This window comes from Boleophthalmus pectinirostris, unplaced genomic scaffold (assembly GCF_026225935.1).
Source record: "Boleophthalmus pectinirostris isolate CB_2022bp ecotype Guang Dong unplaced genomic scaffold, ASM2622593v1 HiC_scaffold_21, whole genome shotgun sequence".
Classification (NCBI taxonomy): domain Eukaryota; kingdom Metazoa; phylum Chordata; class Actinopteri; order Gobiiformes; family Gobiidae; genus Boleophthalmus; species Boleophthalmus pectinirostris.
Window position 1 is genome coordinate 1,085,569 of NW_026571175.1, and position 27,432 is coordinate 1,113,000.

General features: G+C 44.1%; 2 protein-coding genes across 2 annotated transcripts in view; both read right to left on the reverse strand.

Moving 5' to 3' along the window:
* Positions 1-4,606: 4,606 nt before the first annotated feature.
* LOC110156525 (tumor necrosis factor receptor superfamily member 6B-like) lies at positions 4,607-11,443 on the reverse strand. Its single transcript, XM_055157395.1, has 4 exons — positions 10,803-11,443; positions 7,998-8,400; positions 7,727-7,906; positions 4,607-7,508 (listed from the first exon to the last, which is right to left on the reverse strand). The coding sequence occupies exons 1-4, from the start codon at positions 10,803-10,805 to the stop codon at positions 7,150-7,152; spliced, it is 945 nt and encodes a 314-aa protein (XP_055013370.1). The 5' UTR covers positions 10,806-11,443; the 3' UTR covers positions 4,607-7,149.
* Positions 11,444-14,305: 2,862 nt separating this feature from the next.
* LOC110156490 (venom phosphodiesterase 1) overlaps positions 14,306-27,432 on the reverse strand; it is a 77,704-nt gene continuing 64,577 nt past the window's right edge. The window contains exons 21-26 of the mRNA XM_020920689.2: positions 26,395-26,527; positions 24,639-24,716; positions 23,995-24,127; positions 23,671-23,824; positions 15,808-16,021; positions 14,306-14,770 (exon numbers count right to left, since the gene is read on the reverse strand). Of these exons, the coding sequence (XP_020776348.1) occupies positions 15,833-16,021; positions 23,671-23,824; positions 23,995-24,127; positions 24,639-24,716; positions 26,395-26,527 (687 nt within the window). The 3' untranslated portion in view covers positions 14,306-14,770; positions 15,808-15,832. The remainder of the gene's footprint in view (positions 14,771-15,807; positions 16,022-23,670; positions 23,825-23,994; positions 24,128-24,638; positions 24,717-26,394; positions 26,528-27,432) is intronic.

A 27,432-nucleotide genomic window follows, 5' to 3' on the forward strand; every position in this document is an offset into this window, starting at 1 on the left:
TTAGCATGTATGTCAAACGTTCCATTTTATGAGTCTCTTCAACAATTTTTAACCAGTCTTCTAGTGTAGGTGGATCTGGTTGAAGCCAATTACGTGTAATTGCCTTTTTTGCACAGGCACAAAGGATTTTGAATAAAATATCTAACATTGTTTGGTAAATCTGGTACATCTCCAATGTATAGTGTCATCACATTTTGATTAATAGTGAAACCAGTTATTTGTCCAATTGTTGATCCAACATGTGTCCAAAATGTTTTCAGTTTCACACAAGACCAAAATATGTGGGTATGGTGAGCCTCGTTATCTCCGCAAGCCTCCAACATGCAGAGCTGTTCGGGTTCCTTCTCATTTGTTGTTTAGGAGTTATACAAAAACGAATTATGGTTTTCCAACTGAATTCCCGCCAATAAGCAGAACAAGAAGTTGAATGAGCAGTTTCACATATGTTTTCCCACTGTTCTGTTGATATATCTGTTTTAATTTCTTTCTCCCAGCGTTTTTTTATATACTCAGTTGAATTTCCCCTACTACTTATTAAGCTACGGTATAGTTTAGAAATAACTGATGTACATCCCTTAGAGTATGTTTGCGATACCAGATTAATTAAATCAGTGCGTTCTAGTTCCAAATTTGTTACCTTTTTTGTCATTTTTGAAAATAAGTATTGTCTTAATTGCAAGTATCTAAAGAAATCATTTTTCTCCAAGTTATATTTTCTTTGCAGTGTTCATCACATCATCTTTACACTGTTTCCTTGTGGTCTCTGTATAACTGTGATATTCTCTCTTTATATCATGATTTTTGTGTTTTACTTACTGTACGCACATTTATATAATTTATGTCTTATTCATACCAGTGTCTTGTTTTAAAATATGTTTTTGCTCTGTGTTCTTGTAATATTTGTGTGAGCTACTGTGTCCAAGTAATTCCCCTTGTGGGTCAATCAGGTCTGACTAAGTCTGAGTGTCCCTCGGACTTCAAGGAAAAGCTCACTTTCACTTTCTCTGACCCCCTGTCATCTAGAATTCCCTAATGTGATGTCAAAGTTTTCAAAGAAATAAAATCTAAAAAAAAATGGCCAAAATGGGAAAATGAGAGTGAATGTTTTGTTTGTTTGTTTGTTTGCAAAAGTCTTATACAATGATCTTAAAGTCTAAGATCTGAAAGTAAAAGACTGGAAACCAGCTGGAGTCTTAAGTGGAAGAAGTTTATTTACTGTTATAATACACACCAGGGGACTTGAAAAGTCAACATCGTGTGACTTCAAAAGTGAACATAGTGTGATCTTTGAGTGTTTAAGCCCTCCTCTGGGGGACTCTAAAATACATCAAAATGCAGGAAATGCTCTTTATTTAAATAAAACAATCTCCTGGTGGAGGGTCCGTACACCCCCCTCTTTTATAAAGACTCATTTGATCTTTTTCATGTACAGTATAGAGCTGCTGATCTGCTGGACTCTCATGTCACTGTTCACAGTGAAGCATCACTGTGAGGCCTTTGCTTCATTCACAACACGGTGCCAAATACCAACTGTCCCCACTGTGTGAGCCTGTCAGTGTGCAGGACCACTGACAGGACCGAGCAGTGTGCAGGTCCACTGACAGGACCAGGCAGGCCGCACTGGACTTGGGCTGAAACCAAATTTTCCTCTAAGCTTTGGTGAGAAGTTGGCAGGCCTGAGAAACACACTGTAAAGCAACTAGCGTGCAAACGACACACGTTCTGATTATCGGACAATAAAGTGCTTTATAATCAGATACTGTCAGTCCACAGTGGACTTACTTTGACCCCGGGCTGCCTGTACAACACATCTGTACTCGAACACACGGGTGAAAACAGGTACAAGTTTAAATATGAAGCAGACTGATTGTTTAAACGGCTCAGCAGCTCATTTTTCCAGACACCACAGAGGTCTGGAGCTGGATATTGGTGGTTTTCATATTCTAGAATGTGATGATGTTATACTCCCAGATGGGGCAGAGACAGATTTCTCTTTTGACCACACAGAACTTTACCATGAAATCTCCAGAAGGTAAATTCACAAACGTTGAACCTGGTCATATCTACGAGTGACCAGAGCCAAGAACTCACTGTATTACAACACAGAACTGCATCTGTGTCTCCCATCCAAACCTCAGTGGTCAGAGCGGAGAGAGTTCTGCACTGAACAGGTCCTCTGAACATTCTCACTGAGGCTCTGAGGAGAACTATGGACACAACAGATTACAAGTGTTTCTGTGTGGAGCTTTTGTTTTCTCTGCACACACACACACACACACACACACACACTCAGAAACATGTCATTAAATCAGACCTATTCTATAAAATCCACTTTTCAGAGATTTCAACCATGGTACAGTTGTTCCCTTCTCATCAACCCTTCTGAAGTTGTATTTGGAGTGATTAATGTCACAGTATCGCAGTATCACTGAGTATTAGTCACAGTATTTCAGTAAGTGTAGAGCTTAAAAACACTTACTTGTTTTCAGAGCATGATGTAAAAACACGCCCATGCCAAGAGTCAAACACAGAGGAATTTCAGCCAGCTCATTCTAAAGGGATTCCCCTGTGAGGATCATGAGTCTACCAGTAACAATAACAGAGGGACAGATAAGGGCAGAGAGTATTTCATGTGTGTTACAGTTTCTGCACTCTCAATGTTTTGGTTTCAGTTTGAAGCCCACGCTTTCTGTTTCTGTTGTGCTCCTCGTCTGCACTTTCATATCACTTTGAACGCTTCTCTTTGAGCGCAGGCTCTTACAGGAAAGCCTACTTCCATTTCCAATACTACTACACATATCAAGATACGCACACATCATCTAAGACAAATTAAATGACAGATGTGTAAATGTTTGTGCACCAATGTTAGCTCCAGCCCGGCTCTGAGGCTGCTCTGGAGGCAGGTCCCAGGTGAGAGGAGGTCCCAGAGAGCAGGAGGTCCCAAGACAGCACTGTATATAAAAGATTGTTGTTAATGTAGTTTTTTTATTTTTGTAAAACAAAGAGAACTTTGCTCATCAAATCAAATCAATTTCTTGAAACAAGTGCACTGGAGGAGAGGGAGCAGCCTCTGTTCAAATTTATTTTTTGTAGAATGAATAAAGAAAACTCCAGGTGAACATTCTGAATATAAATATTTATAAAAAGGGGCTAATAAAAAAATGTACAACATTGTGTTAAATATACAGTCTCCATCCCTCACTATTATAAACTCACACCTGGAGAAAGATCAAGTGCTCAACATACTGTATGTGACCATCTTTACTTGTGTTCTTCTTCTGTTTGTGCCAGACATGGACTTCTCTCATTTCTAAATTCTTCATCAGTCGCATCTCTTTATGGAAAGTTTCACCCAGGCACAGACTCTCTGTGTAATAAAGTCTGTGACTGGCTCTTTTATACCTGCTTTTTTGTCACATCTCAACCTTGACCCTTATTGGACATCAGTGTTCTATATTTTATCTGAGGCATATAGAACCAAAATTGCCTCAATGGCCTGACCGCGCTCTACAGTGTGTTGGCCCCTGGTGTGTTGGCCCCTGGTGTGTTGGCTCTTCAGTGTGTTGGTAAATGTGTTTTGCAGATTTGAGAGGGTGGTCCTACATTTCACACTTCATTCTTCCACATTATGAAAAATGAACATTTAACACAATTACAAAATCAAGTGTTAAGCCGTGTTCAGACCGAACGCGTCTGCCACAAATAAAATGTGTTAATGCCCCTTCCCTTTTTTGATTCATTTTCTTCATTCGCTCGTCCAGGTCACTCAAGTTTGGGAATTTGGTTGCCTGAGTAAATCTGCTCTATTCTCTGTGTTCGCCCCAGAAGGATCAAGTGCGGCTGCCCGGTGTCCTCTGTATCTGTGTTTTCATTTGGAAAAAATGGCGGACTTGGACTAAATCGAGCGGGGTGACCAGACCGGGACCAGACCGGAACCAGACCGGGACCAGACCGGACTGAACCAGGACTAAACCAAGACTGAACCAAGACTGAGCCTCGGGAAGGGTCCGGAGGTGCGCCCAGGGAGACTGTCGGGTGATCGGGACTGGGACCAGGACCAGACCGGAACTGAGACCAGGACCAGACCGGGACTGGGACCAGGACTGAGACTAGTTTAGTCCTGGTTTATACCTGATTTAGTCCTGGTTCAGTTCTGGTTCAGTTCTGGTTCAGTCTGGCATCTCACTTTAAGTCATGGAAACAGGAAACAGCTGTTATTCTTTTTTTTTTTTTTTTTTCCTTTATCCATTAAACTTTTTTTTTTTTTTTTTTTTTTTTCAGTTCATATTATAAGAAAACAGAAGAATCCTACAAAATCGGATGTTTCTGAAAGCTCTGGATGCCCTGGCAGCCCAGCATGGGAAGTTTGATTTCACCAAAAATGCACTGCGCTCTATGGGAGAATTGTTTCTGGGCTACAGCTGCAGTACCTGGAGCTTCCACTAATCGATCTCGATCATGATGATGACAGCACTGCTCAGTGGCTGTTACCTTCAACAGCCTTGCTCCTGATTGGCTCTTTGGTTATTATGACAGAGTCCTCTTCTTTGCACAGACTCTATAAACTCCAGAGTCATTTTGAGTGTAAGAAAACTGCAGAGACAGATTTCAGTATTTCTCAGTTTTATTAACTAACAAACAAACAAACAAACAATGCAGTACAACCACATTCACAAATACATTAATGCAAAATTCTACATAAAACAAAGGTCAAAAAGTCGGAGGTAGCTTCAAGGTTGTAACAAAACAAAAACAACTGCATCATTTACTGGAATGTGTTCTAGAGCACAGCTCGTCATCGTAAGTGCTTCACAAAATAAGAGACATTAAAACCACAATATGAATAAAAAGACATTACTCAGTGATACATTTTATTTCTTTGCCCCAAATGTTTCACCATAAGGAAATGAAATGATCTAGATCCATAGATACACGCAAACAGCACAAACCAAGAAGAATGATAGGTCAGATCTGTGGAGAGGCGAGCCCGCTCACAGTCAGAGTTCAAGTTTGTCAAGGTATTAAAAACAATTAAAAAAGACAGTAATTAAAAACATGCGAGATGGATAAAAGTGTCATCATCTCCACAGAGACGAGCTGTAAGAGCCCAGCAGAGAAGTGACGCTTTTCACCTTTCAAACTTGTGATAAATGCACTGAGTGCTGTGACGGAGGACTTGGCCTCTGTGTGGACAAACACTAAGGCCACAGAGAGCCAGCCTAACTGTGTGCCTGCAGTTTGTACAAATGCCCTATGGGAGGCGCTACATCATCCCACGATAAAACACCTGAGAATTCTGACCTGCTCCAGCTCCGGTGGAACCAGAGGATTCTACAGTGTGCTGGTGTCATGTAGCAACAATGCTACAAGTCAAAGAAGCAAAACACAAAAACACAAATTAAAAACAGTGAGCTGCACAAGTTTAAACTAAATGTACTCAGACAAATGACGGAGTAAACTCTTCCAGCAGCAGGTTCACAAACACACCTGAAAGGGCTCAGATTGCACTATTATATCATTTCCACATCACAAACACACTTGGAGTTTTGTTTCCTTCACATGTTTAACACACAAACCCTGCACATTTACGAGAGTTCTTCTCTCAAACAGAAAACAATGTTCCACTTTGTGATGTCATTAAGTAGTAATATAGGAAGTGCTCCACTGTGTTTTTAAATTCTGTACACCTTTATTAGAATCATATGGATGATTTCATCCCTGGAAATGCCCATTTCTACTGAGCAAAACGTAAAAGGAGCTGTTAACATGAATGCTACTGTTTCATGACATCACAAGGTGGAACAGAGCATTTTAAGCTTTGGAGCAGAGTCCTGCACTGGTCCATTTTTGGAGACCCGCACCCGCCCGCACCCGTGTAGTTCAGCACCGCACCCGCCCATAAACCCGTGGTTATATCAAAGTTAAACCCGCACCCGCCTGGACCCGTGAACATTCCATCCACTACCCACCCGAGATGCATCCATCAGAATGTGTTACGACTACAAGAATTATAAATACGAAATGAAATGAAACGGTTACGCTTTCTTCAGTACGAACACGGATTCACAGACGCGACTCGACTGTCATCACTCCACAGGATTTATTTACTGAGCAGAAGAAACACTGATTGAGCTGCACCACACACGCCATGGACTGAACTAAGACTAAACCAGGACTGACCCAGGACTAACCCAGGGCACTGTGTGCCCATGTAGACTGTCGGGTGACTGCAGGCGAAAGGACTGGAGCAGATCTCCGCGTGCACGGAGTTCTCTCTCTCTCTTAAGTCCAAGATTAATCCTGGTTTAGTCCTGGTGTAGTCCTGATTTACTCTTGACCTGCCCGTGTGTACCCGCCCGCATACCCGCCCAGTAAAATTCCAGAATGTTAAAACCCAATTGTTTCAGCAATTATTTGCCTGTACCCGACTCGGTGCAGGACTCTGCTTTGGACAGACTAAAAATAAAGAGATATTCAAGCATGGATTAATGAAACAAAACAGTTCCAGGTGTGTTTTTGAGGAGGAAACATTCGAACATGACTTAAAGTAAAGTTAATTCTGTGTAACGTAGGACCGTTAAAACCAGGCATCTCCAACCTTTTAACTCTGGTGAGCTACTTTACAAAACAATAATGACAGAGAGCTACTAGTTTTAGCAGTCACAAGAAATTTAGAGCCACAGCGAGCCTTAAATGAGGCACAGTTAGATGTCTATAAAACATAAACCATTATCCACTTATTAGTGCACAAAATTAGGCATCAAAATGATACATGCACAATGGTAAGAGGCATTTAATTAATCAAATTAGACTTATTCAGTACAATACATGTAATTCAGAAATCCCTTGGAGAGCTACTTGGAAGAGGGTGCAGAGCTACTGGTAACTCCTGAGCTGGAGGTTGGAGACTCCTGTTTTAAACAGATCAAACTCAGGTCTGACCTTGTGCTTTACAGCCACAATGAAAACATCTGAAATAATTCAGCAGAGCAGACTGTGGGCCTGCTGCTTTAGTCCAAATTCAGACCTCACTTAAACATGTCTCAGTCCTTTTTTAGTCCAGTTACATGGTTTAGTCCTGGTTTTGTCCTAGTTCAGTCCTGGGTTAGTCCTGGTTCAGTCCTGGTTTAGTCCTGGTTCAGTCCTGGTTCAGATTTCGTTTGGTCCTGGTTCAGTTGTGGTAGGGCAGATCTGTTGTTGTGGGGGGCAGATCTGGTCCAACGTGCTCTGGATTCGGTCCAGTTTGCTTTGTAGTTTCGTGGCTGTGTACACGGCTCCGGTCTCGGTCAAGATCTGGTGCAAAGTTCTGAAATAGTCTGGACGGGAATTACGGATCCATAGGTCCAGTCTGGACCGGAGCTGGTCCTGGTTTAGTCCTGAGACTCGTCGCTGTAGTGCTCTGCCGTCACCAGAGGCCAGTTTACTCACCACCTGACGAAGACGGCGCAGAGACAGAGTGTGGTGAGAGAAGAAGGATGGCAAGATGGTCCTCAAGATGTCCGCGGGGTCTAAGAGAGAGGGTCAGAAGAGAGGGTCAGAAAGAGCACACGAGAAGGTCAGAGGAACAGAGGAACAGAGGGGAGGGGCAGAGGAAAAGAAGAGGGTCAGAGGAGCAGAAGAGAGGGGCAGAAGGTCAGAGGGGAGGGGCAGAGGGTCAGAGGAAAAGAAGAGGGTCAGAGGAGAGGGTCAGAGGGGCAAAGGAGAGGGTCAGAGGTTGCTGGTTCACCTTTCTGTCTTGCTTCGTGGCATGGGGCGCACACAGTGTCGTGCCAGCTGTTGCCCTTGATGACGGCCTTCTCGTGGGCGGGGCATGTCTTGTGGGCGGAGCATGTGGCCTCGGAGGAGACCTGGTCTGAGAAGGTCCCGTTCGGACATGAGGCACAGACTGCGTCCGTAAATGGACTTCCTGCAGGGACAAGACCGGGGTTAGTCCTGGTTTAGATCTGGGTTAGTCTTGGTTCAGTCTTGGTTCAGTCCTGGTTTAGTCCTGGTCTCACCTGGCGCAGTGACCCCGTGCCCGGTGGGGCACTCGGTCCAGTGCACGCACATGCCGGCGCGCTGGCTGTAGTAGAAGCCGGGTTTACACTGACAGTCGCAGTCGCGGTCGCGGCTGCAGCGGCGCGTCTCCTCCATGTTCCTGCCGCAGACGCCGCAGCGCAGACAGCGGCTGATGTGGTTCCAGAGCGCCGTGAAGGAGCCGGGGGGACACTCCTCACACACGCTCTGCCGCTGCGCCGTGCACCGCTGCCGGAGGAACTTTCCCGGGGGACACTGTCTACACGTGACCTCCGCGCCGCTCACCGGGTCCACGCCGCGAAACGTCTCCTCCGCGCCGCGCTCAGGCTCCGCCGAGGACAGAGCCGAAGACACGAGCAGAGACACGAGCAGAGCAGTCCAAATCTGAGGAGAAGAAACACACCGTCAATCCTCTGACCCTCTGCTCCTCTGACTCTCTCCTCTGACCCTCTGACTCTCTGACTCTCTGACCCTCTGCTCCTCTGACCCTCTGCTCCTCTGACCTCTCTGACTCTCTCTCTGACCCTCTGACCTCTGACTCTCTGACTCTCTGACTCTCTCTCTGACCCTCTGACTCCTCTGACCCTCTGACTCCTCTGCTCTGACCCTCTCTCTGCTCTCTGACCCTCTGACCCTCTCTCCTCTGACTCTCTCTCTGACTCTGCTCCTCTGACCCTCTGACTCTCTGACTCTCTCTGACTCTCTGACTCTCTGACCCTCTGACTCTGACTCTCTCTCTGACTCTCTGACTCTCTGACCTCTGACTCTCTGACTCTCTCTCTGACTCTCTGACCCTCTGACTCTCTGACCCTCTGACCCTCTGACCCTCTGACTCTCTCCTCTGACCCTCTGACCCTCTTCTCTGCTCCTCTTGCTGTGAGTCTGTACTTGCTGACATCCTCTCCACTTTTACCCACAGACTGTAGTATTTTTTAGGACAGTCTGAGCCTCTCACTCAGCAAATGACTCATCTAATCCACATGGCAGCAGATTTTAGTGTTACAAATAAAACCACTGATTCAACATATAAAAGAACAGAAAACTGCAGTGTCATCTAATCTACTGACACACACGGATGACATCTGACACCTTTTATGTTCGAGTAATAAAAATGATCTAATGATCATCCGTCACAATTCATGCACGTGTGACCTCACGGCTCGATGACTCTAAGTGTTTGTGTGCTGCACTGGCCCGGCTCAGCCGCCTGCAACCAAGGGACCACATCACACTTACACTTACATCCTGCACTGGCTCCATGGACAGTTTAGAATCCATTTTAAAATGTATTCTTCTTCTTCTTATTATTATTATTATTATTGGCCCGAGCCAGTAACAAAGTAATTATTATTATATTTCCTGATTGTTCTTAGAGAGAGAGAGGAGGAGGACAGATAATAGGTTGGGCAAGTGTGTTGCCTGAGATCAACAAGTATGAAGTATGATGCAGTACTCATGTACTACTAATATTACTACTACTACTATAATACTAATATATTATAAATGCTCACATTTATATTTAAGTATTACAATATTGATCATTTGTATAGAAAATGTGCACAAACTGCCAGTGACAGTAAGTAGTAGTAGTAGTAGTAGTAGTAGTAGTAGTAGTAGTAGTAGTAGTAGTAGTAGTAGTAGTAGTAGTAGCAGCAGCAGCAGTAGTAGTAGTAGTTATAGTAGTAGTATCAGTAGTAGTAGTAGTAGGTAAGTAGTAGATTTACTGCAGGTTTTCAAACTTTTCACATCAAGTTCCATCTAAGACAGACGTGTCAGACTCGGGGGCCACACTGATATAATTATATTTGGCCCACGAGATCAAATCAAATCTGTATTAGAGCTGCCCGCCACACACAGATAGACTATAGAGACATGATTTATTTAAAATGTTATTATTTTATATGATGCTTATTCTGGATTCAATGTTTAAGCAAAACTATTATTAAACATTTATTTTAATAAGAAAAGGTTTAACATTACAGATCTTGAAAGAAGAGAAAACATGCAGATATTGTTGACATTTTTCAATCAATATTTAGTTTGGCTCACGACTTTTGGCCCTCTGTGAATCTGAGTTTGACACCCCTGATCTAAGACAAATGTGGTACTACCAGAACTAAACCAGGTCTATAACAGGACTATTCCAGGTTTAAACCAGGACTATTCACATCCTTGCTGCAGTATACTGAATTATAAAAATACACAAAGAATCATAATACATTAATCTTATAAAGATCTCTTCCAGACACTCAGAGGCCAAGTCCTCACTCTGTGCTGGTGAAATACTATAGTGGCCACAGCTGCCCCAGGGCAGAGTGACAGAATTGAGGCTGCCAATCTGCACCATCTGCCCCTCCCACCTCCAGCCTACTCATGCACACCACGCTGAGCCTCAGCTGCTGACTGAGTGCCTTGCAGACAGTTTTTGACTGGTGCCCCAGAACTACTTAGTAAGTAGTAGTAGTAATAGTAGTAGTAGTAGTAGTAGTAGTAGTAGTAGTAGTTGTAGTAGTAGTAGTAGTAGTAGTAGTAGTAGTAGTAGTAGTAGTAGTAGTAGTAGTAGTAGAAGTAGTAGTAGTAGTAGTAGTAGTTCTCACATCTGCTCCAGTCCTGATTGCAGTAACAACAATAATAACAATAATACACTGATAATTGCTACTTGCTATTGTACTGCTACTACTATTATACTACATTATAGTAGTAATGGTAATAATGGTAGTAATCGCAGTATCAGCAGCTGTTAAAAATTACATCTGTCTTTATAATTATCAAAGATGTGTACTCACCATATTTAGTTCTTGTTACAGTAGTAGTGACAGCAGCAGCAGCAGCAGCAGCAGTAGTAGTAATACTACCAGTAGAAGTACTAGTAGTAGTAGTAGTAGTAACAGCAGTAATAGTACCTTGGGCTCATGCTGCTGGAGTTGTTTCTTTATAGTGTCTGGCCTCGCCCACTCTGACGTAAGAATGATTCATTCAGAAGCTTCTGTTTGTGTGTGTGTGTATGTTTGTGTGTGTGTGTTGGGGTGTGTGTGTGTGTGTGTGTGAGTTTGAGCTGATTTAGCATTATATAAATGAAATGTGGGACAATAATAATAATAATAATAATAATAATAATAATAATAACAATAATAATAATAATCATAATAATACTGAATCCGTGGAAGTCAGGTCAGGTGTGTTTTTGTGTGCCTCTGTGGTGATTCTTGTGCTGCAGTTGATCAGTGTAAAAAAGCTTTGAGGGCATCTGACAGAGAGATAAACATAAATAAATGATGAGAATGTTGTAAACCCACATGTGAGAGCGTGGCGCCTCCTGGTGACTCAGCTCTGTATCACTCACCACGTTACATCACATTACATCACAATAAACTGAACAAGATTTCATAAGTAAAATATGTAAAATGTGAGCAAAGAAACGTTTATGATCTTCAGAAGAGCGCACTCAGCAGTTTCAGGAAACTTGTCACAAAAGTCCAGTTAAGATCAGATTTGACTCACCCATTGCTCAGCTGTGTCAGTGTGACAGTGCATGTGACACATAACACAGCACTTCTCACTAAACACACTAAGCATGAAGAGATTCCATATATATAAATATATATATATATATATATATATATATATATATATATATATATATATATATATATATATATATATATATATATATATATATATATATATATATATATATAGCATTTCCCTGGTTCTTGTTACCTAGCAACCATAATGTAAAAAAGGACTAAAACATGTCTAAATTACACAGTAGCTATGGTATACAGTATGTCACATTTACATGACCTTTTCATAAAAATGTGTTCCTTCTGCAAAATACAGAGACAGTTCACACACAAGGAAGGACTTTCTGACACTTTAAACCTTCATTTAACTCAATAAAACTGTTGTCATGTATTTGTATTTGTATTTGTATTTGTATTGAACTGTTATGTAATTTAGCCTCTACAGAACAGTTCTGGAGTTACCTCTGTGCATGTCACATCTGCTGTCTATGTTCAACCAGTAAAGACCAGGCAAGATTTTTTGTCAAATCTTAAATATTACCTTTGTTTCATGCAGAAATGAATAGTGGAATCTGCCTTTCTTCACAAACTGCCACTTGCTGCTTACATTTCCAAACTGCGATACATCTGTACCACAAAAACAGCCTCACTGAACAAATCATCACAAGAACATGGACATTAACACTCTTGTGTTTACTTTGTTGTGCAATGGTGTCATATGCACTCTGACTGTTACCAAAATACTAGGATTTCATCAAAGTAAATGAACCTGGACGTCTGACCAGAGCATCTGACGCACACGACTTTTGTAGAAGTGGAATTCCAAACAGTGGAATATTTCAAGGGACTAGACTTTGCTCTGGTGTTCACAGTTACACAGTTTGGGACAAAACACACAACTGGCTGCTTTATTCACACGTCTGTTCCTCTGGTCATTAAAGCTTCACTGTGGAACAATTCTGGTGTAGCGTCCACCGCCTGCTTCATTCCATGAAAATATAGGCTAAGGTAGTCCTGACCAAGACTAGACTAGACCAAGATCTGGAGATGGGTCCTGCTCCAGAGACACTGAAGGATGGGTCAAATGCAGAGGACAGGTTTACCTCCAGGGACAGTAAAACGTCCAGCCCAAACTGTAACAGTGGGTATCATTACAGTTTTATATGACGTGATGATTCCCGCTCCATCTGACTATCAGTAGGGGGAATAACTAGTTATTTTGGTCTAAACATTACCTGCTGCCAAGATAAAACCAGTTGCCATGGCGATCCGTACTGGTCTAGACTTGTTCATACTAAGTGTGCCAAAGGTCTGATAAAATAAAAGGAAGCGATACCATGGTTGTTAAACTTTAATCTGAGGTTTATTTTAACACTATTTGACCATACAGATGTCTCTCTCACTCTCTAAGTATCAGCCAACAGTTTTTCAGTGAGTCACTCTCATCTTTGAGTTGAAAATCAAACTCCTAAACAGGACCATGAGCGCTCGCACTGATCTCAGGCTCCTGAAAATGTGCTCTTTAAATTCATTTTGTTTTGTTTTTTGACATGGGGAAGATCACGAAATAACTCAAACATGCATCTAAACATCTAAACCACTTCAGGCATGTTTTTGATGAGGGAACAATGTTAGAACAAGCTCCAAAATGTGAACTGTGCACACTGGCCGCTCTTTTAGCAGTTTTGGGTCGCTGTGTAGTTTTCTGCTCGGGGCTGTTCGTCACCTGCCTCTTTTACCTGTTTGACTGTTTAAACAGGAAGTTCGGATGTGACTTCTTAAACAGTTTTTTTCTCTTTGGTTCACTCTTCCATGCATGCCCACAAGGCAAGAAAGTGTGTAACATACAAAGTGTTCTGCTGAAAAAAAGGAAAGAGGTTTGGTTCCTCTTTGAGTGTTTCCGTTACGGCAGCGTTTAAGGAAGAGAGAACAGAGAAGTCAGCTGAACAGGACAAATATGGTTAAACGATGCCATGAGGGCAGGATGCCAGTAATCTGTTTCCTTCTCTGGTATTTTCATATGTAATATATATATATATATATATATATATATATATATATATATATATATATATATATATATATATATATATATATATATATATATATATATATATATATATATATAATATATATGTATATATGTATATATATATATATATATATATATATATATGTATATATATATATATATATATATATATATATATATATATATATATATATATATATATATATATATATATATATATACAACGGACATCTCAGTCCAGAAAAGTGCATACTGGGAACAGCAAAGATACTGCGCAGAACTCTCAAGCTCCCAGGCCTCTGGTAGACGACCCGAGCTCAATGAGGGTGAGAGACCAACCCACCGTGGAAGGTGAGAAACACATTTTTTTTTTTTTTTTTATATATGTATGTATGTATGTATGTATATATATATATATATATATATATATATATATTATATATATATATATATATATATATATATATATATATTATATATATATATATAATATATAATATATGTATATATATATATATATATATATATATATATATATATCCACTAATATTTTCCAAGCTCCATTCTCCTTCTGCATTTCTCCAACCACACCACACCGCAGCACCCGTGAGGGCATCTAACACACAACAACATCGACAGATTAACTAGAGACATGTGACCAGCTCTATCTCAGACTAACACTCAAGGACACAGGAGGACGGGAGATAATAATAAGTGATCATCATCTTTAACATCAGCATTTATTCAGTGTGTTACAGATAATTTATACATACAAATATAAAGGCAGAAGAATAATTGTGTTTAAATTATCTTTGAATTCTAACAAAAGAAAATGACTTAGGGCGCACTCACGCTGGCAGCAGTTGGTGCACCAAACATTCCATTGGAACCAGAAGCTTTTAGTTGAGTTGGTTTTCGTTCTTGTGAAAGCTTCAGTCACGCTCGGATCTGCACTTAATCAAACGGACCGAAACCTCAAAAAGGAGCTGGTCTCGGTCCAAAATGCCAAATGCCAAACTCTGGTGCCATCCCTCTGGTGAGAACGTGAACACGGGTCCAAACATAGACAGAAGAGGCAAACAAACTATTCCAAATGCATCATGGGAAGGCAGGCTCGGACTCCCGAATTGAGCGCGCCAACCCCCTCCAACGCTCCGACGGGTCCGGACGCCTGGCCTGGGGAGCGGGAGGCCTGCTTCTGCTTGAGAGGGAAAGGGAGTCAGTGGAACCCACTGTGCGAAGGAGCCTCAGACCAGTTTTGGTTGGTTTGCAGAAGTGAAAGAGGAACACACTCGAGTCTAGATTCTACATAATATAATATCATTTTATTGATTGGTGCGGACCAAATAATCGAGCTAGCGGTGTGATTGCGCCCTTAAAGAGGGGGTATTTGACTTCTGTGGGGGTTTAACTGCTTACACATGACATATTTAGATCACCATGTTTCCTTTTCTTATTTTGAAAATTCTGTATTCACGCAAAACAGTGTATTAACATATTTTATACATTTTGCTTGGTTTTGATGCTTTGAGTCTCCCCTTCCTTTGCTCAGCCACGTCACCCACAGTGTTTGTTTCCAGTAAAATGAAAGTCATGACGCTGGTAGTTATAGGAGTGAATTTGGAATTGATTTCAGAGACCAAAATGAAGAGGCTCACAGCAGCAGTTACAGAAAGAGGAGCGACGTTTTCTCAATACCAAGTGAAGTGGAGTAAGCAGAGGAAGAGCGTCAAAACTGTGTGTCAAACTGCTCTGACACAGATCTGCTGACCCTCCCTAACAAGTCCTCCACTTAAACTGCACTCACACCTTTGACTGAGACACAAAGGACACGTAACTCCAACAGTCTGCTGCAGCTGAACTTGAATGTTTTTTCTGATTTGAACAGCAGCGCGTGCAGACGTAGCGGCCTCTCGCTCTCCCAGTCCTTGTCTGTGCATGAGAGAAACATCATTTCGGTTCCTTTGGTATGTCTAGTACATGTGAACAAATTGACAATAAAGCTAACTTTGAACTTAGAATTGGAGTCACTAGATCACTAGATTACTCAAACGTGGATGACTTTTTTTTTTTTTTTTCTTGATGATGAGGGAACAATGTTATAACTTGGTCGAAAGCTCCAAAAAGTACATTTGGCAGAACACCCCCTCTTTAAAAACAATCAAAAAAGTGCAATAACAAAGTGTCACAGTTAAGTTAGAATCTCGTACATAAATATTTAAAATTTATATTAACCAGCTCTATTTCCTCCTGTACAGTCCTAAAATGGCGGCTGCTCTTGTTTTCGGTGGATGTCGGCGGTGGGGCGGGTCTTCATCTGCAGCAGTTCTGGGATTGGTCGAGAGCTGCCCTGATAAAAGTCCAATCCCGTGAGCCACTCCACATCCCTGACGCGTGATTGGTGGAACCACATCAGGTCCTCCACCCACACAGACTCTGCCCCCGAGCTCTGAAACAACAAAAGTCCCAAGTAAGAAGAAACTCGAAACTCAATCCAAAAAGTGGGCGGATCATGGCTCAGACATTTACTGGTAATACACTTAAGTGCAAAAATTCTTAAGAAGTTTTTTTTTTTTTTTTACTGTTTTCTCCAAAACCATCTGAAATTAACCCTAAAATAACAAGCTGTGGTTCTTTAACAAATGGTCACAGAAACAGTCTATTAAGAGCTGTGAAAACACCATTCCAGAACAGATTCATCTTTCCAGAATATGTGAGTATGAGTTTCTTGGAACAGTAAGTACCACAGTTTCACCCACAGGTATCAGGAACTCCCTCCACACAGCAACATTTCTCACTTCTTAGGTGTGCTTCAGTGCAGACCTCTCCCACTTCTCATTAGTCATTTCAGTACCAATCTCAGCCTCCCTCCTTTCCTTTTTTATTTAGGATATTATGACTAAACCTTTGTAAAAAGGCTCACAGCCTTTGAAAGTCTGTTGCCCTTTTGTAGCCTCAAAAAGTTCTACAACTTTCCTCCATTCCTTGTGTTTTGTTAAAAAAAGAAAAACTCCTGAGCTGTAGGTATCTAAAGAACTCTGAAGAGCCATGGCCACACGTCTTTGTCAAAGCCCGATCCCTTCAGACCTCGGAACCCAGCAGGGCCGGGTCTGGTTTGTTCTTGGATGGAGACGCTGGGAAAATCAGGAGCCACAGGGGGGCGCCACTGTCAAAAACTGTTGTTATGTCCTTAGGTTATGTCCTTCACCCACATTGCCTAGTAAGAAAGTGGTGTGTGTGTGTGTGTGTGTGTGAGTGATGGTGGTGGTCAGAGGGGCTGATGGCGCAGATTGGCAGCCTCGCTTCCATCGTCCTCGTCTGTCCCAGGGCAGCTGTGGCTACAAAAGTAACCTACCATCACTGAGTGTGGAGTGAATGAATACTAAACTGTAAAAGGCTCTGGGTGTCTTGAAAGGGCCTATATATATGCAATGATTAAATAATTCATTCATTAAGAGGGAAGCCAAAACTGCTCTGTCAACTGTTCAAAGGACTTCAGACAACCCCACAACATGGGATCCTTTACTAAGACTGTAAGTCGAGCATGTTTTAAAGCCCATATCAGTATGAGAGGGGACAAAGCCCTGGAGAGAGGAGATATCTTAAAGAACTGACATTTCTTTTGGAAGAACAAATGACTGCTTTACTTTCTGTCAGATCTTCAGTGTAACCCTGCTCCACTCACTCATTTGCACACCTTTAACTGGAACATTTGAGAAAGTCAGAGACCTCAACGAACAATCCCATAAACCTTTTTCAAGTCCTGAATCCAAGCAATCAAAGGTCTCATTTGAGCTGCCCAAAAATAATGTTTAAGGTTTAAAGGGACTGCAAGTTCTCCCTGTGATTTTGATCATTTTAATGTTTGCAACTTGATCCTATGGCATATAAGTTTTAAAAAAAAAAACCTTCTCTAATTCATCAAATGTAGAATTGGGGATATTTATAGGCAGCATCTGAAACAGGAGTCTTGGCAACATTTTAATACATCAACTTTTTATATGACAGAGAAAAACAGGACAGGAGGCAGGACTGTCCATCACTCTCAGATCTTTTCAAATTTTCTCTATTATAACCTTATAGTTTATATCATACACTTGGGTTAGACATGGGGATATACAGAAATAGTATCCCTTCTTTTGGCCGTTGAAATCTACTCTGGTTCTTAAAGGTGTGTGTCATGTTGCCCACTATATCCATTACCAGTTTTTTGTCAGTGTTGTAACCTGAAAGACCAAATTTATTGATTAGTTTCTTCAGATGGAGAATAGTTGTTACAGGGTTGGATACATGTAGCAGTACATCGTCAGCATGTATGGACAGTTTATGTTATTTGCGTTTACTGGAAGTCCGTGAATATCGCCTTCATCTCTAATTAATTGCGTTTCAATACTTATATCGAACAGCAGGGGCGACAATGAGCAGCCTGTCTACAGCCACGTCCCACTGAATATGGCAGGGGTGTCAAACTCATTTTGGTCCGGGGGCTGTATCCAACCTATTTTCATCCCAAAGGGGATCAGAAAACTCATGGCATATAAACCCCAAAAATAACAATAAGTTCAAATATTTGTGCAGAGAAATGCAAATCTATTACAAAAATCTTTTTTAATTGATGAACTCTTTCTTTTATAAAATATTATAATATTATGAACAACCTGAAACTTTAAGAAAAATGCAATTTCAACACAATGTTTTAACATGAACTCATATGCAAATAGGAGTAAGTAAATTTTTCACTCTGCGTCCACTTTTCTCATGTTGGACATTTTTCTGATGAGGGTGTCACGGTCAACAGTCAAAACGATCGTCCTTTAAGAGAGTTTGGAAAGAATCAAGTCTTCATTTGTGCTGCTCTGGTGGGAGGGGCCACGCACAGAGGCACTGGAAACCAAATTACCAATTAAAATATTTTAGTAGAAAATCAGCCGAGGGCCAGATTAAAGGTCTTGGAGGGCCGGATCTGGCCCCCGGGCCTTATGTTTGACACCTGTGGAATATGGAATGGGCATTGTTCGGTTTACCTTTACACTGGCTAATGGGTTAAAATATAAGCTTTGTATCTATTTAATGAAATTTGAGCCAAATTTAAATCTTTTCAGTGTGTGCTTCAGGAACTGCCAGGACACACGGCCAAATGCCTTTTGGGCATCTAAAGACAGTATCAATTCTTTGTCTAGTTTAGTTTTGGAAAAGGACATCACATTTACCATTGTCCTCATAGTGCCTTCCTGTTATGAACCCCATTTGGTTTGGGTTTATAATCTCTGTCATTGTTATTCATTCTGTCTGTGTGAAGTCATATTATTGGTCTGTATGACTGATGAGTGGTGAGTTTGTAGCAGTAAAGGGGACACCTTTTCCTTCAATTGTTTATAAAATGCATTCATGAAGACATCAGGGCCAGAGCTTTTGTTAAATCTTAAATTAAAAATCACTTGCTGAATTTCCTGTGCTCTAATTGGTTCATCCAGTTGGTTTGCTATTGATTCCTGGATGTGTGAAGAATCCCTTAGTCGTCCAGGTAGAATCCATGGTGAGGAGAAAATTCAGTTTGTCGACTGGAAAAAAGTTAGTTTGGTTGAAGATGTTTTGCAGCTCATCCAAGCTGCTTCTTCCCTGCAGATATAAGGAAGTGTCTACAGCTTGGATTAGCTGCGAAGGGATTCTTCACACATCTCGAGAACAACTACAAGCCAGCTACTGTTGGACTGGTAAGAAAGCTGGAAAAGGACACTAAAAGATCAGCAGAAAAGAGGAATCCTTTACACTTTAAACTTAGGTGTCGACAGAAGTAACTGATTAAACAAGTAGATGTGTTAGTTTCAGTGTAGTTAGCTCCTCCTGCAGATATAAGGAAGTGTCCACCAGCGTCTGACCAGAACTGAAGAAGCAGCTTGGATGAACTGCAAAACGTCTTCAACTAAACAAATTTTTGTCCAGTCGACAAACTTAATTTTCTCCTTGCCATTGATTCCTGGAGAAAATCTTATTCATACATGGTTATATTTACATGTGTCAGTTTTTATGCAGAGATTTATAATAGTCTGCAAAGCAATTTGTGATTTTGTCTGGTTTAGTAATTATTGTTTGATCAGATTTAAATTTTTGTACCATATTGCCCTGTCGCCATTTTCATAGTATTTTTGTTTAGTAAATCTTAAATTGGCCTCTATTTTTTTCAGTAATCAAGCTGTCAAGTTCTCTGTTCTCTGCTTGAGTCTTGTTATGTTAAGCTCCTGTTCATGCTGCCTTGCCTCTTTTATTCTTATGATATGATTAATGATGCTATGATATTATATAACCTCTGATGTAAGCCTTGGCACAGTCCAAATCTCTTTTCCATCCATCCATCCATTTTTCGTCCGCTTATCCGGGGCCGGGTCGCGGGGGCAGCAGCCTAAGCAGGGACTCCCAGACTTCCTTCACCCCAGACACGTCCTCCAGCTCCTCCAGGGGGACCCCGAGGCGTTCCCAGGCCAGCCCAGAGACATAGTCCCTCCAGCGTGTCCTGGGTCTTCCCTGTGGCCTCCTCCCGGTGGGACATGCCCAGAACACCTCCCGAGGGAGGCGCCCAGGAGGCATCCGAAACAGATGCCCGAGCCACCTCAACTGGCTCCTCTCGACGTGGAGGAGCAGCGGCTCTACTCCGAGCTCCTCCCGTGTGACTGAGCTCCTCACCCTATCTCTAAGGGAGCGCCCAGCCACCCTGCGGAGGAAACCCATTTCGAGCGCTTGTATCCGCGATCTCGTCCTTTCGGTCACTACCCAGAGCTCATGACCAGAGGTGAGAGTAGGAACGAAGACTGACCGGTAAATCGAGAGCTTCGCCTTTCGACTCAGCTCCTCTTCACCACAACGGTCCGATACAGCGACCGCATCACTGCCGAAGCTGCACCGATCCGCCTGTCAATCTCACGTTCCGTCCTCCCCTCACTCGTGAACAAGACCCCGAGATACTTGAACTCCTCCACTTGAGGCAGGGACTCCCCACCCACCTGGAAAGGGCAAGCCACCTTTTTCCGGTCGAGAACCATAGCCTCAGACTTAGAAGAGCTGATCCTCATCCCAGCTGCTTCACACTCGGCTGCAAACCGCCCCAGTGCACATTGCAGGTCCTGGTTCGATGAAGCCAACAGGACAACATCATCCGCAAACAGCAGAGATGAGATCCTGTGGTCCCCAAACCAGACCCCCTCCGGCCCCTGACTGCACCTAGAAATTCTGTCCATAAATACAATGAACAGAACCGGTGACAAAGGGCAGCCCTGGCGGAGTCCAACATGCACCGGGAACAGGTCTGACTTACTGTGGGCAATGCGAACACAGCTCCTGCTCCGGTCATACAGGGACCGGACAGCCCTTAGCAAAGGGCCCCGAACCCCATACTCCCAGAGCACCCCCCACAGGACACCACGAGGGACACGGTCGAATGCCTTCTCCAAGTCCACAAAGCACATGTGGACTGGTTGGGCAAACTCCCATGAACCCTCGAGCACCTGATGGAGAGTGTAGAGCTGGTCCAGTGTTCCACGGCCAGGACGAAAACCACACTGCTCCTCCTGAATCCGAGGTTCGACTATCCGGCGGATTCTCCTCTCCAGTACCCTGGCATAGACCTTACCGGGAAGGCTGAGGAGTGTGATTCCCCTGTAATTGGAACACACCCTCCGGTCCCCCTTCTTATACAGAGGGACCACCACCCCGGTTTGCCAGTCCAGAGGTACTGTCCCCGACCGCCACGTGATGTTGAAGAGGCGTGTCAGCCAAGACAGCCCCACAACATCCAGAGACTTAAGATACTCAGGACGGATCTCATCCACCCCCGGAGCCTTGCCACCAAGGAGCTTGCCAACCACCTCAGTGACTTCAGCCAGGGTGATGGACGAGTCCGCCTCTGGGTCCCCAGTCTCTGCTTCCTCCTTGGAAGACGTGGCGGTGGGATTGAGGAGATCCTCAAAGTATTCTTTCCACCGTCCGACTACATCCCCAGTCGAGGTCAACAGCTCTCCCCCTGCACTGTAAACAGTGTTGGTGAAGAACTGCTTCCCCCTCCTGAGGCGCCGGACGGTTTGCCAGAATCTCTTTGAGGCCGTCCGATAGTCCTTCTCCATGGCCTCCCCGAACTCCTCCCAGCTCCGAGTTTTTGCCTCTGTGACCGCACGAGCTGCCTCACGCTTGGCCCGTCGGTACCCATCAGCTGCCTCAGGAGTCCCACGAGCCAACAAGACCCGATAGGACTCCTTCTTCAGCTTGACGGCATCCCTTACTTCCGGTGTCCACCACCGGGTTCGGGGATTGCCGCCGCGACAGGCACCACAGACCTTACGCCCACAGCTACGGGCGGCCGCATTGACAATGGAGGTGGAGAACAGAGCCCACTCGGACTCCATATCTCCAACCTCCCCCGGAATCCGGGAGAAGTCCTCCCGGAGGTGTGAGTTGAAGATCCCTCTGACAGAGGGTTCCGCCAGACGTTCCCAACAGACCCTCACGACACGCCAGGTCTTTCCGGCTTCCTCCACCGCCAGCGGATCCAACTCACCACCAGGTGGTGATCAGTTGACAGCTCAGCCCCTCTCTTCACCCGAGTGTCCAAGACACGCGGCCGGAGGTCAGATGACACGACGACAAAGTCGATCATCGACCTCCGGCCTAGGGTGTCCTGGTGCCACGTGCACTTATGGACACCCTTGTGCTCGAACATGGTGTTTGTTATGGACAAACTGTGACTAGCACAGAAGTCCAATAACAGAACACCACTCGGGTTCAGATCAGGGAGGCCGTTCCTCCCAATCACCCCTCTCCAGGTGTCACTGGCGTTGCCCACGTGGGCGTTAAAGTCCCCCAGTAGAACAACGGAGTCCCCAGTTGGTGCACTATCTAGTACCCCTCCCAGGGACTCCAAGAAGGCTGGGTACTCAGCACTGCTGTTCGGCCCGTAGGCCGACACCACAGTGAGATACCTGTCCCCGACCCGAAGGCGCAGGGACGCGACCCTCTCGTTCACTGGGGTGAACTCCAACACGTGGCGGCTGAGCTGTGGGGCTATAAGCAAGCCCACACCAGCTCGCCGCCGCTCCCCGCAGGCAACACCAGAAAAATGGAGGGTCCAACCCCTCTCGAGAGGTTGGGTACCAGAGCCCAAGCTGTGCGTGGAGGTGAGGCCGACTATATCTAGCCGGTACCTCTCAACCTCCCGCACAAGCTCAGGCTCCTTCCCCCCCAGTGAGGTGACGTTCCACGTCCCTACAGCCAGGTTCTGTGTCCGTGGACTGGGTTGCCGAGATCCCTGACCCCGACCTCTGCCTAGTTCACAGCGCACCCGACCCCTATGAAACCCTCTGCGGGTGGTGAGCCCACAGGAGGGCGGGCCCACGTCGTCCCTTCGGGCTGAGCCTGGCCGGGCCCCGTGGGCAAAGGCCCGGCCACCAGGCGCTCGCTTTCGAGCCCCAACCCCAGGCCTGGCTCCAGGGTGGGGCCCCGGCTGCGCCATACCGGGCGACGTAACGGTCCTTGTTTTTAAACTATTCATAGAGGTTCTATGAACTGCTCTTAGTCTGCCCCGTCACCTAGGACCTGTTTGCCATGGGAGACCCTACCAGGGGCATAATGCCCCGGGCAACATAGCTCCTAGGATCATTCGGGTACACAAACTCCCCCACCACGATAAGGTGGCAGTTCAAGGGGGAGAGTAGTAGTAGTAGTAGTAGTAATAGCAGTAGCAGTAGTAGTAGTAGTAGTAGTAGTAGTAGTAGTAGTAGTAGTAGTAGTAGTAGTAGCAGTAGTAGTAGTAGTAGTAGTAGTAGTAGTAGTAGTAGTAGTAGTAGTAGTAGTAGTAGTAGTAGTAGTAGTAGTAGTAGTAGTAGTAGTAGTAGTAGTACAGTAGTAGTAGTAGTAGTAGTAGTAGTAGTAGTAGTAGTAGTAGCAGTAGTAGTAGTAGTAGTAGTAGTAGTAGCAGTAGTAGTAGTAGTAGTAGTAGCAGTAGTAGTAGTAGTAGTAGTAGTAGTAGTAGTAGTAGTAGCAGTAGTAGTAGTAGTAGTAGTAGTAGTAGTAGTAGTAGTAGTAGTAGTAGTAGTACAGTAGTAGTAGTATTACCTCACAGTTCTCTGTCGGGGCTCTGTGGGGCAGTATGAAGGACAGTGTTTGCAGTGGTTGGTCACAGCTCAGGACTGAAAACGATGAGTTTGAGCAGCTTGTCAGGACGATGAAGAAATGTGTCGGAACAGGAATTCTAGAGCCCGGAACGAACCTGGAACAGACATGGAAAAAAAAAAAAATGGAATTATCAACCCAAAACATGCACAACTACTAGCTAAGGTAGTCCTGACCGAGACGAGCTCAAGATCTGGAGATGATCCCAGAGACACTGAAGGACGGGAAGGACCCTTAACCCTAAACCAAGACTAAACCAGGACTTACTGAAGGATCTGGTCTGAGGAGTCATATCGTCCATTGAAGTCATAATCGAACACTGGACCGGTCACCACGTTCAGTCCTCCGTAGAGCCACGCATATCTCGGGAGGAGAGTGTTGTGAAAGTAAGTCCAGATCTCTGAAAGAAACAAAGAGAGGAGAGGGTCAGAGGAGCAGAGGAGCAGAGGAGCAGAGGGTCAGAGGAGCAGAGGAGCAGAGGGTCAGAGGGTCAGAGGAGCAGAGGAGCAGAGGGTCAGAGGGTCAGAGAGCAGAGGGTCAGAGGAGAGGGTCAGAGGGTCAGAGGAGCAGAGGGTCAGAGGAGCAGAGGAGCAGAGGGTCAGAGGGTCAGAGGAGCAGAGGAGCAGAGGGTCAGAGGAGCAGAGGAGCAGAGGAGTCAGAGGAGAGCAGAGGAGCAGAGGTCAGAGGAGAGGGTCAGAGGGTCAGAGGGTCAGAGGGTCAGAGGGTCAGAGCAGAGGAGCAGAGGAGCAGAGGAGAGGTCAGAGGGTCAGAGGAGAGGGTCAGAGGAGAGGGCCAGAGGAGCAGAGGAGCAGAGGTCAGAGGAGCAGAGGGTCAGAGGAGAGGGGTCAGAGGAGAGGGTCAGAGGAGAGGGTCAGAGGGTCAGAGGGTCAGAGGGTCAGTGGAGGACTCACTCTTAAACTCCGGGAGCATGGGGACGATGTTGGAGGTGGTGAGAGCGTCAAACTGCTGCTCTGCTGAAGAGTTCAGATCTGAAGCAACAACAAATATTATTAAAGCTCCAATGTGGAACATTTCAGGAACTGATCAGACAATATTAAAACATTTTGAAGTTTGACCCAAATGTTCTCATGGAGGTGTGGCTGATTTGCCCAGTATGTTCCAAAGTATGACTTTAATGTTTCTCATAGAGCAGCAAGCAGGTCTAAACCAGGACTAAACCAGGACTAAACCAGGTCTAAACCAGGACTAAACCAGGACTAAACCAGGTCTAAACCAGGTCTAAACCAGGACTAAACCAGGACTAAACCAGGACTAAACCAGGTCTAAACCAGGTAAACTAAACCAGGTCTAAACCAGGTCTAAACCAGGACTAAACCAGGACTAAACCAGGAAACCAGGTCTCTAAACCAGGTCTAAACCAGGACTAAACCAGGTCTAAACCAGGTCTAAACCAGGTCTAAACCAGGTCTAAACCAGGTCTAAACCAGGTCTAAACCAGGTCTAAACCAGGTCTAAACCAGGACTCTCTAAACCAGGACTAAACCAGGAAACCAGGTCTAAACCAGGTCTAAACCAACCAGGTCTAAACCAGGTCTAAACCAGGTAAACCAGGTCTAAAACCAGGACTAAACCAGGTCTAAACCAGGTCTAAACCAGGACTAAACCAGGTCTAAACCAGGACTAAACCAGGTCTAAACCAGGTCTAAACCACTAAACCAGGTCTAAACCAGGTCTAAACCAGGTCTAAACCAGGACTAAACCAGGTCTAAACCAGGTCTAAACCAGGGTCTAAACCAGGTCTAAACCAGGTCTAAACCAGGTCTAAACCAGGTCTAAACAGGTCTAAACCAGGTCTAAACCAGGTCTTAAACCAGGTCTAAACCAGGACTAAACCAGGACTAAACCAGGACTCTAAACCAGGTCTAAACCAGGTCTAAACCAGGACTAAACCAGTCTAAACAGGTCTAAACCAGGTTCTAAACCAGGTCTAAACAGGACTAAACCAGGTCTAAACCAGGACTAAACCAGGTAAAACCAGGACTAACCAGGTCTAAACCAGGTCTAAACCAGGACTAAACTAAACCAGGACTAAACCAGGTCTAAACCAGGACTAAACCACTAAACCAGGTCTAAACCAGGACTAAACCAGGTCTAAACCAGGTCTAAACCAGGACTAAACCAGGTCTAAACCAGGACTAAACCAGGTCTAAACAAGGACTAAACCAGGTCTAAACCAGGTCTAAACCAGGTCTAAACCAGGTCTAAACCAGGACAAAAACAGGTCTAAACCAGGTCTAAACCAGGACTAAACCAGGTCTAAACCAGGACTAAACCAGGTCTAAACCAGGTCTAAACCAGGACTAAACCAGTAAACCAGGACTAAACCAGGTCTAAACCAGGTCTAAACCAGGTCTAAACCAGGTAAACCAGGACTAAACCAGGTCTAAACCAGGACTAAACCAGGCTAAACCAGGTCTAAACCAGGACTAAACCAGGTCTAAACCAGGACTCTAAACCAGGTCTAAACCAGGACTAAACCAGGTCTAAACCAGGTCTAAACCAGGTCTAAACCAGGTAAACCAGGACTCTAAACCAGGTCTAAACCAGGTCTAAACCAGGTCTAAACCAGGACTAAACCAGGACTAAACCAGGACTAAACCAGGACTAAACCAGGACTAAACCCGGGCTGTAGAGTAGAGAAGTTACTTGGAGGAAAGAGGAAGCCAGCGCTGATGTTCTTGGAGGTGTAGACCTCACAGGACGAACTCTGGTCTGGAGGAACCCGGACGTCAGGACGGAGACAGTCTGAGATGAGTGGACCCAAGGGACCAGGAGAGGCCTGAGGAGAGACAGGCACTGCCGTTACTACCACCACCACCACTACTACTACTACTACTACTACTACTACTAATAACTACTACTACTACTAGTGAAACTACTGAGGAGGGAGACTATTATTACTACTACTGCTGGTACTTGTACTGCTACTTTGACAATGGACAGAGCTTGGAGCAGTGGTCCCCCAACCTGATGGTCAGATTGATTCCCGCTCCAACCAAGATCTGTTGTTGTGTCCTTAGGCAAGACACTTCACAAACATTTCCTGGTAATGTAGCAGTTTAATAAACACAGAGGTGATCATGTACAGCCAGTAGTACTTCTGAATTGTGTTTCGTTTGTTCTGTTTTGTATCTGGAGTTTGAACTTTGTCCGTCAGTAGGACTCTATGTCCCCTGATGTGCACACTGTACGAGCCCCTGACGTGTGTGAGCTGTATGCATGTGCGTGGTCTTTATGCTGTGATCTGTGAAAGCAAACACAATTACCCCTCAGGAATAAAGGACGTTTTCTAAACCAAGGGACTTTAACTTTTCTTTCAGATATGGCAATTTCAATTTCATCTACAGTTTTTTTTTTTTTTTTTTTTTTTTCAAATCAAGTTTCAGTGCACATGAACATTTGCAAACATCACAGAAACTTACATCATCAGAGTCCTGCACCAGCGATTTGGTGCAGGACGTAAAGTTCAGTTTACGTGGACAATAAAAGCTGTGATTGATCCTCTCGATCATCGCTCTAGAGACTCTGCTTTTCTTTCTTTCAATATACATTGAGTAATAATAATGTTTACACTTTACAGAAACATAACTTATAACCACATGGCTCATTTTTATAAATGAATCGCTCTGATAAAACCAGCTCTTTCCTTGTGCGCTGATGCGGTTCAGCTTCTGTTGGACTCAG

Excerpts from the sequence above, each read along its gene's own strand:
- LOC110156525 (XM_055157395.1), bottom strand. Across the intron at positions 7,907-7,997 it reads GCACGGGGTCACTGCGCCAG|GAAGTCCATTTACGGACGCA; the intron begins GTGAGACCAGGA and ends TTGTCCCTGCAG. Across the intron at positions 7,509-7,726 it reads CCACGAAGCAAGACAGAAAG|ACCCCGCGGACATCTTGAGG; the intron begins GTGAACCAGCAA and ends CCTCTCTCTTAG.